This window comes from Kwoniella bestiolae, chromosome 2 (assembly GCF_000512585.2).
Source record: "Kwoniella bestiolae CBS 10118 chromosome 2, complete sequence".
Classification (NCBI taxonomy): Eukaryota; Fungi; Basidiomycota; class Tremellomycetes; order Tremellales; family Cryptococcaceae; genus Kwoniella; species Kwoniella bestiolae.
The window spans coordinates 139,556-157,661 of record NC_089242.1 but is presented as its reverse complement, the minus strand read 5'-3'; the positions used below and the strand labels follow the sequence as shown (position 1 = coordinate 157,661).

Here is an 18,106-nt window from a genome sequence, read left to right as displayed (position 1 = left end):
TTCACTTTTCACTATTACACGTCCTCATACTCTGTTTATCCGGGTACTGTATAACCGATTTGATCCCGACCAAGACCGATGGGTGGCAGCCTTGTTGGGTTGTCAATCGCCGGTTGGAAATTTAAGCGAGAGAGTGAATGACCTATCCCCAGCGATGCATTGCATTAGATACCGTACGTTAGATTGTAGTGTCGACTGGAGGATCATATCGATGTACGATGTATTGGTGCGAGTGATGATGACCGATGAAGAGTGAGATTAGATTAGGGGACAGAATGTCACAGTGAGCTAACAAGTGGGAGTCATCTGGTGGTACCAATTCTATCGGTCTGGATTCGCTATTCAGGCTGATCAGGGGTCGTGTTTCGTCTTTTCCCACTCGAGATTCAAGCAAGTATCCAAGGTGGATGTGATACAATCTCAATTTGCTGGTACATTGTATATGAGCGGGTATCTCATTGGAAACCAATATAGCGAAATCCATACTGAGCGAGGTCATCTGCCATCTGTCAACTGCCGCTTCCCTTTCCTTTCCTTGAGCAGCAGAGCAGAGCGGTGCTAGTTTAGCGTACTGTATCGAATCTTCTTGGTACCGTAAAAAAAGTGTACGCCACTTATTCGTACTACCACTTTTGACCACGTTGTTGCCGTGACGCGGGGTAAGGTGCGAATAAGAGTGCGGGGTTGATTTCTTTTTTTCTCTTTCTCATTCTTTTTTTTTGTATTGTGTTGTGTATGTAAGATGACACAGCCTCGAAACAATTAAACCTAGAGTGTTTCACATGTAGCATATAGAGGGATAGTAGTACTGACATGTATGGTCGTATGAGATCATCCATCTCAGAGCCAAGCAATGTCACTCACTCCTAATTCCATTGAGCGTACGATAAACAGTCGTTCTTACAATAGCACTCGCTAATCTCAACAGTACACCCTACCACACGACGCACGGGCCATCACCACTACCACCACACCACCACTCATCGACCACGTATCAAAGGGTGTTTAAGGGAGAAAGGAGTGGGAGGACACGATAATCACACAGCATAGCAGCATAAATACATTCATATCATACCATACATTCATTCATTTCATTCGCATCGTGAGTCAATCATCGACCACATCATCACCATCGATCTCGACTCATCGTCATTGTCGTATCATACCATACCTTGCCAAGCTGACTCAAGGTCAGTATAACATTTCATTCTCAACCAGCATCGACTCGCCGCTCTCCGCACTCGCACTTGCACTCTTTGTATCACGCATTGACCGATTCATCACCACCACCATAAATCAATAACGATCAAATACAATCTAACGACCATTCATAATCACACACTTTCCTTCATCCTCCTTCTCATAATATACATACGGACAGTCTCTCCCCTCGTTCCTTCCAATTACACTCCCTTCCCCTGGGTGAAAATCCACCCACCGTCCCAAAATGTCTCACCGACCCACTGAATCAGGTGAATATCGAACTTCACCCCCAAACCATCGATACTCGCATCTAGATGAGACCCAAGGTTCCCAAGCACCAGTGACAGCAAGATACGATGTAGAGATGGACGATGAGACTTCCCAACCACTACGTCATGGTACTTCGCCCCTACATTCTCCAGCACCATACCAAGATCGTCATTATCCCAATCAAAATCAACCTTATCCCAACCAAAATCCAAACTATCCCAATTACCCTCATCAACCGTACCCTCCCCCACCAGGCCATAATGTAGGCTACGAAGACTCCCCCGACCCCAACGCCTCAACCGTGTGGTCAGCGTACGACAAAGTGGATCCAGACACGTACGCCACCGAGTCCAAATCCAAACTCTACGAATCCAACGGTACCGATGCCGACGTGGAGGCAGACGGGATGATAGTAAAACAGAAGAAGAAGAAGGTCCACGCAACAGAAGTGATCGCCACCACCCGAGCAAGGAGATGGTGGATCAGGATAACGTGGCTTTTGACCTGGTGGGTACCCAGCTTCCTACTTACACATGTGGGTAAGATGAAGAGACCAGATGTGAGGATGGCATGGAGGGAGAAGTTGGCGATTTTCGAGATGATCATTCTCAGTTGTGGGATTGTGTTGTTCTATATTATCGTGTTTGGGAAGTTGCTGTGCCCTAATAGCGATAAGGCTTGGAATACCTCGGAATTGGCGACGCATCAGGGGGAGGATGATTATATGGCTGCTATTGCTGGAAAGGTATATGATGTGAGTGTTCTACATATCTGCAAATTCATCCTTCAGACTCTCGATGGATCACTATCCCTCTTCCTGTTCCCTTTGGTTGTTCTTATAAACCTGCTCATGTTCATTCTGCAACTCGTTCCTTCACCCGATCTGCTTTCCTATCTATCATCTTCTAATCCTTTTTTGGCGATCGTTTCTCTTCTCCTTGATGATTCTCCCTTCGCTCCAGCTAACAACCTACCCTACACCACAGTTCACAAAATTCTACAAAGGCCAGCACTCCGATCTCTCAAGCTACACCACCTCCGCCGACGTAATGCTCCAATTCGCAGGTCAAGACCTGACAAATTACTTCCCACCTCCCATGACTGTCGCATGTCCAGGTCTCGTCACCAACGAGGATCTCTCACTCAGTAGAGCCAACTTTACCCCGATCGTCTCGTATGCGGTACATACAAGTGGTAAACAGCAGACTATAACCGGTACGAAGCTGGACGCGGACGACTGGTACACCAATCGATTGATGCCTGATTTGAAGAAGTATTATAAGGGGAGTTTGGTGTTTGATAAAGGGACGGTGGAGAGTGGGGCGAATAGTGACTCCAAGTGGGTGAAGTCTTTCTCTTCATGCGATTTACCATTCTCCATGTCGAGCTCTTGCTTCCTATGTGACAGTCCTATACTTTAGTGTCTCTCTACCTCAGAATCTTTCCGCACAATCGAATTCCCAAACAATGACGCAATATAGCTGACATTATGCTTCACCACGCTAGACAATGGGCAATCTACAAGAAGAAAGTATACGACCTCTCCGACTACCTCTACACCCTTCAGTACTACTCTTCATCGAGCGGAACCGATCTTCCGAACTACAAATTCCTCAACGAAGATATATCGGGTCTGTTCCAAACCTCCGCAGGACAGGATATAACCAAGTCGATGAACGAGGTACTGGCGGGTCTGTCCCAGGAGGAACAGGACAATAATCTGAACTGTTTAAACAATGCGTTCTATCTTGGTGAAATGGATTTCAGGAAGGAGTCGAAATGTTTGGTACAGAATTACCTGCTGTTGGCTTTTAGTATTATCATTATGGCTACTATTGGAGCCAAGTGTGAGTATCCATATCCCCATTACGAAGTGGGATGAGACTGATAAATTTGCGACTCGTCTAGTCTTGGCTGCCTTACAGCTCGGATCAAAGAGACAACCAGAACTTCTCGATAAATTCGTCATCTGCCAAGTCCCCTGTTATACCGAAGGTGAAGAGTCCCTCAAAAAGACGATCGACTCGTTAGCAGCGCTGAAATACGACGATAAGAGGAAATTGATCTTTATCATCTGTGATGGTAATATCATTGGATCAGGGAACAATAGACCTACACCTAGAATCGTATTGGATTTGTTGGGTGTAGATCCGAAATTAGATCCTGAACCGTTGTTGTTCAAGTCTATTGGAGAGGGGTCGAAGCAGTTGAATTATGGGAAGATATATAGTGGGTTGTACGAGTTTGAGGGACATGTCGTACCGTGAGTAACTGTCTTCCATTCCTGATACTCTACCATCATTTCCCCTCACATGCGTCTGTATATGGTATTTTGTGAGAGTTGTGGAGCTGACGGACTTCCCACAGATACGTCGTCGTTGTCAAGGTCGGTAAACCATCTGAAACCTCTAAACCCGGTAACAGAGGTAAACGAGATTCGCAAGTACTTCTCATGCAATATCTCAACAGGGTACATTTCGAAGCTCCCATGTCACCACTGGAACTGGAGATATACCATCAGATGAGGAATGTCATTGGGATAGACCCAGCATTCTACGAGTATATCTTCCAGGTTGATGCTGATACTGTGCGTGGTCTGCTTTCCTGGTTGATCCTGATATGTTTAATGCTGATCATGTCTAACGGTGACAACAGACGGTCACACCTGACTCGCTTAATCGACTCATCTCTTGTACTTCGGACGATTCAAAGATCATCGGTATCTGTGGAGAAACGAAAGTAGCCAACGAGAAGGAATCTTTGACTACCATGATCCAAGTAAGTGCAGCTATTCTCTTATTCATGACGACTCAAGCTGACCTCATAATTAGGTATACGAGTACTACATCTCCCACCACTTGACTAAAGCATTCGAGTCCCTGTTCGGTTCCGTCACCTGTCTACCAGGTTGTTTCTCCGTCTATCGAATACGTACCGCCGATAAAGGTCGACCAGTGATCATCTCCTCGATCGTTATCGACGAATACGCCGAACCCAATGTCGATACACTGCACAAGAAGAACCTGTTCTCCTTGGGAGAAGATCGATACTTGACAACATTGATGATGAAGCATTTCCCAACGTTTAAAATGAAATTCACACCGGATGCTGTAGCGCACACTGTGGCGCCATCAAGATGGAATGTGTTATTATCTCAGAGGAGAAGATGGATCAACTCTACTATTCATAATCTTGCGGAATTGCTGTTCTTACCTGAGATGTGTGGGTTTTGTCTGTTCAGTATGAGGTGGATTGTATTTTTGGATCTTCTGGGTACTATTGTGAGCTCAACCGTCGCTCCCCATCCGTCGAATCAAAAGCTAATCAGTCGTGATTGTATCGTAGATCCTCCCCGCCACTTGTGTATATGTGAGTCTCCTCCCACTCACTTTCAATCAGGCGAGATACTGACGGATGTTTTGCCTGTAGCTGATCTACCTGATCATTGTGGTATCTACCAAACAAGCTGCTGTACCTGTCATCTCGCTGGCGATGATCGGTGCAGTGTATGGTTTGCAGGTGAGCAGAGATGCGACTCAGCAGAAACCCACACGACTGACGTTCAAATTGTAGGCACTGATCTTCATCATAAAACGGGAGTTCATGTTGGTTGGATGGATGGTCGTTTACATCCTTGCGTGAGTCAGGATCGCTGTATATTAGTTTGAAGTGTATGCTGAAGTATGAGCCGTCCGCAGCTTCCCCGTGTACTCAATCTTCCTACCTCTTTATTCGTTCTGGTCGATGGATGATTTCAGTTGGGGTAATACTCGGTGAGCTGCTTGTTTATAGCTTGTCGTCGAGTGCAGCTTACCTACCTATCTATCTAAACGTTATCAGTAAGGTCGTCGGTGAAGGTAATCAGAAGACTGTTGTTTATGAAGATGATGAACCTTTCAACGAGGGTATGATTCCGTATAGGACTTTCAAGGGTGAGTTTTAGCTGCACCATTGCGGACTGTCGGTTGTAATAGCTGAATCTCTGCGGCTGTTATTGCAGAGTACGAAGCCAACGCCTGGGAGACTGCATCTCTCCATTCCGAGAAATCACGAGGAACCACTCAAACGTCCGTCTCACGAAACCTACATCCTTACCCCATATCCAATCGAGCTCCATCATTCCATTCCTCCGTATCTGAGCTACCTCCAGGAGCAGATTACTGGCGGGACTCCTCCCCCCTCGGTCCCCAACATTCCTCAAGAAACCTCCGTCATGCAGAATCCAACCCATCGTTAAGAGCTGGATTCAACCCCCGAGATAGGGTACAAAGCATGGCGGGAATGTCAATGTGGGGCAATGGCTCGAACTACGATATGAACAATGGACAGGGATTGAACCCTATGTTCACGGGAGGAAGTTTCATGGATAATGGATCAATGCGTGGAAGTACCTTTTACCCACCTCCATCTCAACAATTCGGCTCCCCAATGATGAACCCTTTGATGATGGGCATGAACATGGGCATGAACCCTATGGGTATGCCAGGTCACATGTCACCAATGAACGGTATGATATCTCCCGTACCCACTGGCCCCCAACAGGGTATGGGTATGATGGGCATGGGAGCTCCGAGGAATACAGTCATGTCTGGACTGGGAGGAATGGGAGGGAATAACCAATCGAGAATGTCATCCTATTCTTTGGCTACTACTGCCAATCTGCTAGGAGCTGGGGGAGAACGGGATAAGTTGGCGGGACTGAGTATTGATGAGAGGTCTGAAGGGGAGGTGGCGGATGAGGAGGTATTGGAGAAGTTGAGGGGGTGGTTGGGGAAACAGGATTTGATGAATGTGTGAGTTGAGTATATCTCCGATTTCAATCCTCATCGTCATAATTCCATAATCTCCACATAATCTTGGCTTGGTTTTGGCTGTGATCATATCGGATTATCACTTTTATATCGCTCTGCAGCTATCACTATACATCAGTCAAAATCGTGATGCTGACGTCTGATATCGCCGGACACAGCACAAAGCGTCAAACGAGGGAAACGATCTACACCCTCTTCCCCAACGCTAACCTCCAATCGAGAGCTGCATGGCTGAATGAAAATATAGATAAGATCCTGAGCGAATCCTAGATCCCCCCTACCTCCTCTATTGTACGTCTCACATGAACGCAAATCACATCACATTCTCTTCTGTTTCCTTCGCGATGATTTCCGCTTTTGACACTCTCTTAGCATATTCCATCTTGTCTACATTGCTTGTTCATTTGTGTTATAGTATTTTTTTCATAGCGTCGTAACGTTTTCACGAGTTTAATGGACGATTACAATGCATCTTCTGGAAGCTGTTTGCGTGTCATGCTATTATTCAATGATTGATTCTGCACAGCCTGCTTGGGTCCAGTCTTACCCCATCTTGATCAACGAGCTGGATCAGGGGGTGACAGAGGCCAATGATGGATCGATCATCTCCGAACTCCACAAGTTTGACATTGGGATCATCTGACCTGTCGGAGCCAATGTACAGCTCTCGCTGAAAGCCATTCCTCGATCAATCAGCACACGCCAACGGTCTCTGATACACTATAATGTGGGCGTGGAATGCTTTCCTTCGTCTGATCAATTGCCGTTTGGTCCGAGCACGCCCGGACATGTCGGAGCTCTTCCCTCATCACCCTAGCCATTTTTGGCGTCTCGACGGTCCATGCCTACAACCCTCGTGTAGAAGTCATCCATCCTGTATTCCCGACATGGCCACGTACAAGGGAGCGAAAGTCGTAAACCCGCGGTGTGCTCCTCTTTCATGTTCTGCATCGCCTTTGGTTGATCAACGTGTTGATAAGGCTGCATCACAGTACGCAAAAATCCGAATGATACTGCACACAATGATAGACTTGATCGACGCATTTTCCATTCTTTTCACCAGGCTTACCTGGGATCGTGAGCTACAACATCAATCTCTACCCTCATGTCATCTTCACCAAGTCTGGCGACGCCGATGCAGTTCCAAAGAGGTTTGTGATTAGGGCACCATTTGCGAAACCCCGCGGAGACCGCCTCGATGGCCTCGTCGTTACAGGGAACATGGTAAGTAACAACTTTGAAAACCTTTCACAATCCCAAGATGGTCAGCAACAGCAAAAGGCCTAGAATCGGGCCCCCCGGTAAGAAGCTTACTGGCGTGTACACTTACCTGTTCCCATCCTTTTCCTCCCGCGTCTCTCAGGTTGAGGTCGACATTCTTGAACGCCTGTTCGATCTGCGCATTGATGTCCCTGTTGAATTCACCGGTCTTTGGGTCCCCGCCACCTGTCCTCCCGAGCGAAACACACTTGACACGTCAGCACCCAACAACTGGGAGGGGGCTACGGTGTGTGTGTGTGTGTGCGGATTGTCGACTGGAATTCACCTCACCTTGACCGGAACATTCGATTCTATCTCCTACTCTGACAGCCTGAGAATAGGCGTTCCTTTCCAGGTTTCGCTTGCCCACGCCTTCATACGCGTACCATTGGAGGTGAGACATTGTTGAGGTGTGATGTTATCTTCGGGCGTGATTTGATCTTATAGGATCGGAGGATTTGTTCGAATGCAGATGCTGGGATGCCGCTATTGATCAGATGATGAGCCAGAGTACGAGAAATACAATTTATCAGCATGGCATGAGTACGAAGTGCTTATTAAGCCGCGGAAATAGTTATTCCGCTTACACTCGTTTAATTCGAGCGGATTTAAGATCACAACTGGCGAAATTACATCATCGCTCATAGCTCGTGTTAACCTCGGTCTTTCTTCTACTTCCAATTTTCTGATAGCAGACGGTTCAGTCGATGTTTCACTGCGCGAGCAATCAATAAGATGAGTGGTTTGTGGTGTCCCGGTCAAGATGATCAATGAGACCCATAGCGCTCCTGTTGTGTGCTGTGTACTGCTTCCAATTAAAGGTACCTCTCGCGGAGTTGAATGCTTCGCCGCTGATCTACGTCGACAACCTAAATGATACAAGCACGAGATCCCTTCGAGTGAATTCGATGGTCCAGGTGAGATTGACGGCAAGCATCATAGCGCTCGCATTGGATACACCGATTCCCACATCAAGGAGCACGATTTGGCACTTCGAACGACCTTCATGATAGTTATCGTGAACCAAGAGGCCAGTATCATTTCCGTCCAAAGGTGATGTACTAATGACTCGGCTCTCTAGGGATAGCATACAGCGTTTCTACAATGATTGAACTCTTCCCAGCTTGCTTTGATCCAGTCCTACCCTGTCTCTCGAACATTGTGTGGAGCGGGGGACGGGCGATCAATCGGATGGAACCGAGACCCAGGCGAATGATCGATCAGCTCCGAGCCCCACAAAGTTCGACATCGAATCATCTGACCTGCCGGAGCGAATGTACAGCTTTCAGTGATGCTCACCCCTTTGTGAAGCCACACTATTATCATCCTTTGTTAGGTAATGCTGTGTCAGTGTGCTTGCATGAAAGAAATGGTGTTTTACTTATAGGGTAGAATGAGGGGGGATCCTTTCCTTTGTTTCTTTTGATTGTTTCCATCTTACCCGACTGCATAGTACCATAGGATAGGCCGGAGCTCTTCACTGACAGACAAAAGGTATATAAACCGCTCCGGTATTCATTAAATCAGCTGTACCGCTATTCATCCCCATAATCCCCAACACAGTACTTGCACTCATAATCCACTGTATATACCTCAACTATGCTGATCAACGCCCTCACCCTCACTTCCCTAGTCGTCTTGGGCCCATCGATGGCTAAAGCTTATAGCCACCGTGCAGAAATTACCAAACCATCCTGTATCCCCGATATGACAACGTACGAGCGAGTGTGAGTCCTTCATCTTCGCCTTGTGTACATCATGGCTGATCGACATGTTGGGATGTTGGCACGAACCTACAGGTTCAAAGCCTACTGCTCGGTGTACAAATCTGAAGACCTTAATTATCAGTTCAAGTCTGCCTATTTCCATGTGCCCCAGAATGAAACTGGTAGGTCCAATTTCTCCCCGCTCTCGCTCTACCCTTGCCGTGAGATGACGGACTGACTGATAAATTTCATTCGCAGAGAAAGCTTCAGCCTATTGTGTGAGTGCATCATGTGTTTGATGCTTGTGTCGCGGTACGGGGGAGACATCCTGCTAATCGCATTGATCTGGCCAGAGCTACACCTACCTTCCCACCAATACGACTCAGCTGTTCACCGAGGGTATCGCCAAAGATCTTGGAGGAGGCAAGGCTTAGAGTGCTGTACAGCTTAGCATACGGTACAGTACCATTGATGGTCATGCAACGAGGAATTGTCGTATATGTTCCGCCGTGTGTGGCGATCCCATACAGTAACGATGCATCTGAGCTTTGTCTTGAAAGATAAAATACGAATTTAGCAGATGGTTCCAAAAGATATGCAATACGTTGTACAGTACGAGTGCAAGTGCCACCTGATATTGAGCTGTACTCTCCCCAAGTGGTATTACCCCTCTAGGTGTCTTGCACGTCATACTGTACATCAGGATCCAATCCATCTCTGACTGATGTGATGCCAAGACTAAGACGGATGATCGTCAGATCTGATGCATGATCAAGGATGTCACCTGATCATGGGGTGCTGTTCTGTACTCCTACGACCCACATCCATCAGATCGCCCTGTTGATCGACCGTATGACCGTCTCCCCGATCATGGAGTTGATCAGACTTTGAGATGCTGTATTGCCAGATACTGTACCATATAAAAGGCTTCGCTCCCCGTATTCATCGATATAACTCCATAGCAGTGTTCTTCCAAATACCAGATACCATAGTCATACACCTTACGAATGATGCAGCTTTCCCGTGCCCTCATCTTCGCCTTATCCTCAGTGCTCGCTCAAGCAAAGCAGCACAGCGACTCAGGCAATCACGATACGATCCTGGTAGTCAAGCCGCACTGTCAAACGATGGATCAATTCCAAGTCAAGTGAGTGCTACATCCCCCTTAGCTCCCACACTAGGAATTTATGAGACTAAATTTCGGGGGCAGCTTCGATAAGCTTTGTCCGGTCTGGATTCCTCCTCCAAACGGTACTGATGGGTTTATCTACCATTCCACCACTTTCAACCGAAGAGATTGGGATGGTAGTTTCCAAAGATGTGAGTGATATTTCCCTTTCCTTTAGACAAATCCCAGTCAAAGATGCACTGATCCAAGAAAAAATCGTCACTGCAGACCTCGCCACCGTCAATTGTGTGAGTAACCACATCCTCTCAGATCACGAGTACATAGTACGCAATAGTGACATGACGGATTTGCCACTCAGCTCTACGTCACCCTCGGATCTACCAGGAATGTCGGAGGGGAGATTGCTGAGGCTCTTGGTGGAGCGGTGATTGATGAGGGGTGGTGATTCGAGGATGATGATGTGCATGTACCGTCTGTATAGTGTTTTTACACATCGATCTGAGAGTTTGGGAACGAAGTGGGCTGGACAATGAAGGAACACAGTGTTGCCACAGCAGCTTGAACTTTATTACACAAGTGGCGATTGAACATCGGTCAAACGGGGACATCAGAATCAAGCAAGACTCTGATGCTGTCCACCTTGGAGTACGTTTGCTTAAGATACTCGTTTGTTACATCAAATCTCGTTGCACTCATCAACAATGCTTATCATGTGCTCCCAATGATCATTGAATACCGGTTGACCGTGCATGTCATGAATCGATCGAAGATCAGGTGATCAGATTGCAGCGGAAGGCCGAGATCTGAGCTAGTGCTGCTTGGTCTCGCTAAGACGCTCAGAGTCCTTTGTACTAGGTCGACACCGCATTTTCCGGTGATATGTCAGCAATGACTAGATTTCCATGTACTGTCTATCTTTCGGAAAGACATATATATTTATATATTCAATGCTTTTGGAAAGTCACCATACATTCCCACTTTCCATCGACCACTTCAAACTCACATCGAGCATATAATCACGCAGACAACATGAAATTCACTCTTACCACCTTCGTCTCTCTCATCTCACTTGTGGTCCCCCTCATGGCGCAAGGTCAAGAAGATAGCTACTCCAACCCCATCTTGGTCGCTAAGCCAGATTGTCAAACAATGGATCAATTTGAATCTACGTGAGCTCTACACTACTTCCCCCATCCTCATCTACCTACACCCAACCCATCCTGCCAAATCCTGCCGAGTCGGGCAGCTTGGATGATCACCTACAGTACCCCTTCCTTTGTTCAGATGGACAACTTTACACTAATGGCTGCTCTGAAAAGCTTCGAGAAGCTCTGTCCTGTTTGGATCCCTCCTCCCACAGCGATAGATGGGTGGTACTACGATTCCACCACTTTCACAAGGGGCGGTACAGATGGTAATTCACCTGATTGTAAGTTGTATTTGCCTCTGCTCTGTACAGTCGGAGCTGATACTTGTTATGGTGGGATGTAGATCTCGCTACTGTCAATTGTGTGAGTCCAACTGAGAACCATTGAGTTTGGGCTTTCAGCTGACTTAAGGACCTTGCTCCTATATGATACAGCTCTACACTACCAGAGGCGGACAGAAGAACGTCGCATTCGAGATTGTTCAATCTCTCGATGGGGCAATAGCCAATGAAGGTATCTAACCGAGATGGATCGGTCAGTGCGGGATCTTTAGCTTCGGACAGGGGTATGGGTGCATCTCCGGGGATGTCGGTTTGGAGGAGGTTTGAGGGGTAGTATCGATATGCATACTGTGTACTCTATATTCTGCTACGTCGAGCGCCCAGTGACAGGCTTGGAATGAAATAATGACCGAGCTCCCCACATGTCCTCTATGTGAGGTTGGATGAACGTTCCTTCCAGTCCCTGACGCTAGCGTTGAAGTTGATCTATCTAGATCCTTTGTACACGTCGTCAAAGCGTCTCCTTCACGCTTCGTCTTCCCCACCCCCACCATCACATGATCGTTTCGTATTATACATCATGCATCATGCCTCATCATGATTGGATCAGCAGGACCATTCTGACCAATCATAGCTTATCGGTATACCTCCAACTTCCGTGGGTTATCTCCAAGAAGGTGTCTCCGAGCGTACAACCAAACTACATCACCCATCCTTTGATCTACTGAATCTTCAAAAATCACAAATCGACCAAGCTAAATAACTGAATTAGACTCCCCCATGACCTCTTGATTCACCTCCTTTGTGCAGTCTGACACCGATTATCCAGTTGACCGAGGGGTATGGTCCAACGTGATCCCCTAGGATCGTATGTGATGCCGCTAGACCATTTCCCTCCGTAATCCCACATCACATCACACAATTAGAAAGCGTGATCAGACCACCTGTAAATCAATGTATAAATAATCGTACAGGCAGAAATCCTTTGTTCATAACCACCTACCTCAAACATTTCCATTCAACGCTCGACTTACAAATATGTTCTCCGCCAAAATCGCTTTCACCGCCCTCGCCTCGCTGGCTCTCACCTCTGCAAGTCCATTCAAGAGACAATTCCCACCTCCTGTGGAGGTCATCCGACCTGAGAATGTGACTACCGAGCAATTCAAGCAAGAGTGAGCACTGATGCTGATGCATCTTCTCGACAAATATCATCCTGTAACATATCGTGAATCCAGAACACGGGGCTTACGTCCGCTGACATTTCCCCCATGTCTACTCTCCATATTGCAGATTCCTCGAGCTCTGCCCCAGGTATTACGGCGAGAGCGAGATTACCGATCGACCAATCTACATCTTTGAGGCTTTCCAAGAGAGTTTCGACGAGGATCAATGGAAGGGAAGTGAGTGGTGTTGCTTTTTACTTTGATGAATACCGTTTGCCACTCAGTCATAGTACTGATGTGAAAGCGTTTTGGTGATGTAGGAAAAGCCGATGTTAGCTGCGTAAGTCCATACAATCCTTTCTCACTGTTGAGGTTGATACTGATGTACGATGTGCCGCTAGATCTACCAATACCCCACTGCCGAATTCCAAAATATCGGTGTGGACGTTGCGATGGCTCTCGGAGGAGATGGGATTGTCACTATTGATCCCATCGAGACTGGCGGTGGACCACAATAAGTGGATTGAACCAACAAGTTTTCGTCCCGTCGACTACTGGGACACCATGTACCTGGTTGGCTTGGGTGATCAATCGGAGGTTCTGTACTGTAATTCCAGATAGGAAATAGGAGATGATATGACGTGTTGTGTCATGTACATTATACATTGATTGGCTATGTACGTTGCGATACCTACATAACCCTGCGTAAGCAATACACAAATCAATGCGAGATTTGTCAGACATCCTCAGTAGAATGATTTGCGGTGCACTGCAAGATCCTTCGTGAATGTCTCTTCTGTGGAGATCAGCATCGTCCGCTTCGGCTGATTGATCAGGATACGTCAATCGCTTAAGACCCCAACTTCACATACGACTTCCCCTCTGATGAGGACCCAGATCTGGACATCAACCCATATGGCCCTAACTTGTGTGCAACGAAACACATCATTCACCCTCCTTAGATGACCAGTCCATTGCTAATTTAGCTCCACGCCGACATTTATGCCTTTGCCAAGCACCCCGTGATAGCTCTAGACCGAATTTCCAGTTGACCGAGCATGGTGTTCGTGAACATCATCTGACCCATGAGGAATAAACCTTGTGCTCTGCGGGGGATCGTCATTGTTCGTCGATCAAAGCCGCTAGACCGTGACACTGCCTTTGGGACTGGTCATCAGGTCATTAGGTATTCGAGGGACGAGCGATACGATTAAGTTATCGTACCATTGAAAAAGGTATATAAAGGGTTGATTTGTCGAGTGAACCCTTGCTTCTTTGTAACATCAACGCATCAATCAGTCAACTTACCTTGCACAAACTCCATAAACAATCCTCGATGCTCGCTACCAAAGCCATCTTCACGCTCTTAGTCTCCCTCGCAGCTATGACTAGCATGGCCAAACCCGTCGACCCCAAGCCTGAATACCCTGAGCCGGAGTTTGTTTTGAGATCTGATAATGTGACTATGGATGAGTTTGAGGTACAGTGAGTAACTGCTCAATACTATGTCCACATGTATGATGGCCTACATCATATGAGTATGATGTTGAATAGAAGGAACATGACTGAACTGTCGTACTAGATTCCTCGACCTCTGTCCCAGATACTACGGCGAATCCGAAGCTACCGACCAACCAATCTTCATCTTCCAGACTTTCCAGGAGAGGTTCGAGAAAGATATCTGGCACGGGAGTGAGTCGTCCCTGCTTACTTAGTTGTCATGGTCGAAGGAAGGATAGCACTGCTGACCAGATGGGGTATGTCGACATAGAGAAAGCTGCCGTACAATGTGTAAGCGTCACTCCTGCTTCTACCCTCCATGAGTACAGTTCACAGCTGATAAGCCCCAACAGATCTACCAATACCCCACAGCGGAGTATCGTAACATCGGAGTAGACGTTGCGATCGCCTTGGGAGGTAGTGGATTGGTCTTCCCTGACGTACCTCCTGTTGACCTTCCTACCCCTATCGAGGAGGATGATCCATAAGTGATCAGTATCTAATTCCCACCATCAAGCTCTTGAGGGCTGGGAATGAATGATGGCTCGTTTTCTGATATTTGTGGAGTCATCAGTCGATATATATTTTACAAATCTTCAAGATCTTGCCCTGTATATCGATGGATCACAAGCAACTACAAGACCTCTCCCGCTTTGACCCACGGGGTGTTATACTACTGCAGATCATATTCAGGGTACTAGTAACGGTTAGTGTGATGAACGGTCAGTGCGTGTCCAACTTACACCGTCAAAACACGATGTAAACAGAACAATGAATATAACAGACAGGAGGTCCAAGCGTGTTCACTGTTAAGTGTATGTCAATCCCCCTTTTATACGCACGGTGTCTTGTTTTGATGGTTCCTTCCCCTTCTCCCTTGTCTCTTCGTCGTCACCCCACTCTTCAACGCCTCATTTTGTTCGGTACCGATTGGATCCTCGGTAGGATCACTCCGAGAGCATCGAGCACCGTCGTTCCTGTTGTTCAGAAAGGGAGCAATCACCGCCGAAAGGTTGATTGGAGGGAAACCCCTGCGGAATGATAAAGGATTTTTGAGTTACTGACGATGAATTGCTGTTAATGGTATTAATCGGTTCCACCTCCTCTGATTACGCGGTGTGTGTCCCCCTTCCCTTTGTTGACTCTGTTATCATCAGACACGCTTGTACTCACTGTAACTTACTCACCGTATATAAAATACCTCGTGTGTACACTTGATGCGATTTATCCATTCTTTGATTCCTCTTTTCCCTTCTGTCACATTAGATCAGTCATCACCACTAGACCACCACCACCACCAATACCTGAACCAATCATGACATCCTTATCCCTCTTCTGGGTTATCTCACTCATCATCCCCACACTCACACTCGCCAGACCAACCAACACCAACACCAACGCCAATCAAAAACCATTATCCCACCCTGCACCTGTATTGATCCTCCTTCCTTCTAATCGAGCTGACATTTGGGATTTCGGGAGCGAGTGAGTGATCGCGATGCACCCCTCACAGTGGCTTCCTACTGTACTTTGCTGTCAGGGTATGGTGTAAATTGTACAAATACTGTGAGCTGACGAGATGTACTTTTCATATTCCCAGATTCTCCAACACCTGTTCTCACTTGTACCCTGATATCGATGATCCCCTTGAACCCAGGTTCGTTGATGCAAAGGTCGAGAGAACACTGTTGAATGATGATTATCATCCAGGTGAGTACAGTGTTGCACACCATATAGATGTTGAGCTGATGGTATATTTCATTGATGGATCAGACGAAGCGTTAGTAAGCTGCGTAAGTAATACCTCTCTACCATCTCCCATGGTTTCCATAATCTACCGACGACGAGTCCAGCTGATCCCTGAAACCATACCGCAGATCTACCAATACCCCTCAGGCGAATACATCCAACTCGCCCCCTTCGTCGCCGAGGAATTACATTGTTTCCCCCTTTCACCATCCAACATCAACAAAGCGAGAGACGAGGTGGCAACCAAGGAGAGAAGTAGGGATCAAGGAGGTAAGAGGAAGTTCAAGATGGGTAGGGACATGTATTGAGCGAGAGAAATGAACCTGGTATTGCTAGGTAGGATCGCGTTTTATATTTTCATGCATTATTTTGGGTTTGGGTGGTAAGTCGGATAAGACCGAGGTAGATTCAGGAAGCACCGACGGGGACCATATGGGTCGTTGAGAATGTGTATCTGTATTATACGAGTAGCTCCGTTGATGATGATATCAATGGATGAATGGTAGTCGACTCGATAGTATGATATACCATAATTCCCAAACCTGCTAATCGACTGGATCCACTGCCTGTAATTTGTATTACTCACGAAACAGTGCTGTACTTTCCTTCAACCTTTCAACTGACGCGAGTCCGCAAGAATGTCCGACCGCCCTTCCTCATCTACTCCGGTCCAACAAGGACCTGATGGGCCGTACATGCAAATACCAGGATACGATCTAAGGTTGACAACGTGGAAGGAGAGTGACGTGGATGATGCAGTAAGTGTGGTATGAATGATTTACAGAGAGGTACATACGCTGATATCTCACCAGGTAGAGCTGTTCAACCATCCCGACGTAGGTAAATGGGCATGTCTCCGACCATTCCCGTACGTACAGCTTTCTTCTCCTTTCCTACTGATCAAAGCTGATTCTAGCTCCAATACTAATCCCACTTTCAAAGGTATAACCCCTCACATTACGACTTCATCCAATCCCTCCTCCCCCAACATCAATCCCTCGCACTATCCTTCCTCGACCCCACCCCTCCACCCTTGAGTGTGCTAGAAGGATGCCCCATGTACCCCCTCTCCGCTCTTAGAGATGAAACCGGCAGGGTAGTGGGATCATGTAATATTGGGCCATCTCAGAAGGAGACGGGATCATGGGAAATAGCTTATGATCTGCATCCTTCCTTGCAAGGTAGAGGAATTGCGAGAGCGATGGTGGGAGTTGTACTGGGATTTGCGAGGTGGATGGGTGTGAGGAGGGTCGTGGCTGTATGTATCTTTCCTCTCTTGTCTATAAGTCTATCATATACACCAGCTACCTCCTCGAACCCTTGTATCGATTTGGACGAGTACAATCCTATTGCTTAGCCAACTAGGTGATAAATAATGCTTACTGATATTCTGTTGCGACCAATTAGTTCTGCGAAACCACCAACATCCCCTCGGCATCGCTGCTCAAGAAATTGGGATTCATATATATAGGTGACAGGACGCAGCAGTACCCTGAGGATAAGGGAGGTGACATAAGGGTTATACATGGGTACGAGCTGGTTTTGTAGACCGAGTATACGATCATAGAGCCTGGACAATGATATCTTCGAAGCTATGATACCATGCTACTTGCACAAGCGTTCAGAAACAACTTACGTTGCGTTCAGAAAGGATTCGGCGTTGCCTGCCAGGAATCGATCATGAACATTACCCGAGACATCATCTCCTATACCAACAACCTGATTCCAGGTTCAGCATTCTTCTGTTATTCCGAAACGAGGCGTCACAGACGTCGGTGGCTTACGGGTAAGGTAATGTTCATGGTCTTGCTCACGTGAGCCCATAAATATTGTACGAACGAAGTACACAGGCATGAGCAGACGTACGCATCGCTTAAATGCTT

General features: G+C 46.9%; 9 protein-coding genes across 9 annotated transcripts; 8 read left to right on the top strand and 1 right to left on the bottom strand.

Annotated features, from left to right (window-relative positions):
• Positions 1 to 1,447: 1,447 nt before the first annotated feature.
• On the top strand, positions 1,448 to 6,554 carry I302_103197 (uncharacterized protein; the record flags this gene model as incomplete). The annotated part of the gene is made up of 14 exons (XM_065869632.1): positions 1,448 to 2,227; positions 2,460 to 2,812; positions 2,980 to 3,320; positions 3,382 to 3,736; positions 3,841 to 4,060; positions 4,129 to 4,251; positions 4,305 to 4,754; positions 4,819 to 4,842; positions 4,903 to 4,992; positions 5,047 to 5,111; positions 5,172 to 5,246; positions 5,314 to 5,405; positions 5,474 to 6,266; positions 6,443 to 6,554. The coding sequence occupies 14 exons, from the start codon at positions 1,448 to 1,450 to the stop codon at positions 6,552 to 6,554; spliced, it is 3,873 nt and encodes a 1,290-aa protein (XP_065725704.1).
• Positions 6,555 to 7,349: 795 nt separating this feature from the next.
• I302_103196 (uncharacterized protein) lies at positions 7,350 to 7,947 on the bottom strand (the record flags this gene model as incomplete). The annotated part of the gene is made up of 3 exons (XM_019188567.1): positions 7,350 to 7,529; positions 7,615 to 7,730; positions 7,836 to 7,947. The coding sequence occupies 3 exons, from the start codon at positions 7,945 to 7,947 to the stop codon at positions 7,350 to 7,352; spliced, it is 408 nt and encodes a 135-aa protein (XP_019048129.1).
• A 1,196-nt stretch (positions 7,948 to 9,143) lies between these two features.
• Positions 9,144 to 9,684, top strand: I302_103195 (uncharacterized protein; the record flags this gene model as incomplete). Its single annotated transcript, XM_019188566.1, has 4 exons — positions 9,144 to 9,271; positions 9,344 to 9,432; positions 9,509 to 9,528; positions 9,604 to 9,684. The coding sequence occupies 4 exons, from the start codon at positions 9,144 to 9,146 to the stop codon at positions 9,682 to 9,684; spliced, it is 318 nt and encodes a 105-aa protein (XP_019048128.1).
• Positions 9,685 to 10,377: 693 nt separating this feature from the next.
• On the top strand, positions 10,378 to 10,824 carry I302_103194 (uncharacterized protein; the record flags this gene model as incomplete). Its single annotated transcript, XM_019188565.1, has 4 exons — positions 10,378 to 10,397; positions 10,461 to 10,570; positions 10,647 to 10,666; positions 10,738 to 10,824. 4 exons carry the CDS (start codon positions 10,378 to 10,380, stop codon positions 10,822 to 10,824), a joined length of 237 nt encoding a protein of 78 aa, XP_019048127.1.
• A 584-nt stretch (positions 10,825 to 11,408) lies between these two features.
• I302_103193 (uncharacterized protein) lies at positions 11,409 to 12,048 on the top strand (the record flags this gene model as incomplete). The annotated part of the gene is made up of 4 exons (XM_019188564.1): positions 11,409 to 11,548; positions 11,699 to 11,808; positions 11,871 to 11,890; positions 11,962 to 12,048. The coding sequence occupies 4 exons, from the start codon at positions 11,409 to 11,411 to the stop codon at positions 12,046 to 12,048; spliced, it is 357 nt and encodes a 118-aa protein (XP_019048126.1).
• Positions 12,049 to 12,846: 798 nt separating this feature from the next.
• I302_103192 (uncharacterized protein) lies at positions 12,847 to 13,492 on the top strand (the record flags this gene model as incomplete). Its single annotated transcript, XM_019188563.1, has 4 exons — positions 12,847 to 12,983; positions 13,102 to 13,211; positions 13,295 to 13,314; positions 13,376 to 13,492. The coding sequence occupies 4 exons, from the start codon at positions 12,847 to 12,849 to the stop codon at positions 13,490 to 13,492; spliced, it is 384 nt and encodes a 127-aa protein (XP_019048125.1).
• Positions 13,493 to 14,310: 818 nt separating this feature from the next.
• On the top strand, positions 14,311 to 14,962 carry I302_103191 (uncharacterized protein; the record flags this gene model as incomplete). The annotated part of the gene is made up of 4 exons (XM_019188562.1): positions 14,311 to 14,459; positions 14,557 to 14,666; positions 14,746 to 14,765; positions 14,828 to 14,962. The coding sequence occupies 4 exons, from the start codon at positions 14,311 to 14,313 to the stop codon at positions 14,960 to 14,962; spliced, it is 414 nt and encodes a 137-aa protein (XP_019048124.1).
• Positions 14,963 to 15,789: 827 nt separating this feature from the next.
• On the top strand, positions 15,790 to 16,531 carry I302_103190 (uncharacterized protein; the record flags this gene model as incomplete). Its single annotated transcript, XM_019188561.1, has 4 exons — positions 15,790 to 15,959; positions 16,075 to 16,184; positions 16,248 to 16,267; positions 16,352 to 16,531. The coding sequence occupies 4 exons, from the start codon at positions 15,790 to 15,792 to the stop codon at positions 16,529 to 16,531; spliced, it is 480 nt and encodes a 159-aa protein (XP_019048123.1).
• A 330-nt stretch (positions 16,532 to 16,861) lies between these two features.
• On the top strand, positions 16,862 to 17,771 carry I302_103189 (uncharacterized protein; the record flags this gene model as incomplete). The annotated part of the gene is made up of 4 exons (XM_019188560.1): positions 16,862 to 16,981; positions 17,036 to 17,091; positions 17,166 to 17,481; positions 17,631 to 17,771. 4 exons carry the CDS (start codon positions 16,862 to 16,864, stop codon positions 17,769 to 17,771), a joined length of 633 nt encoding a protein of 210 aa, XP_019048122.1.
• Positions 17,772 to 18,106: the final 335 nt, after the last annotated feature.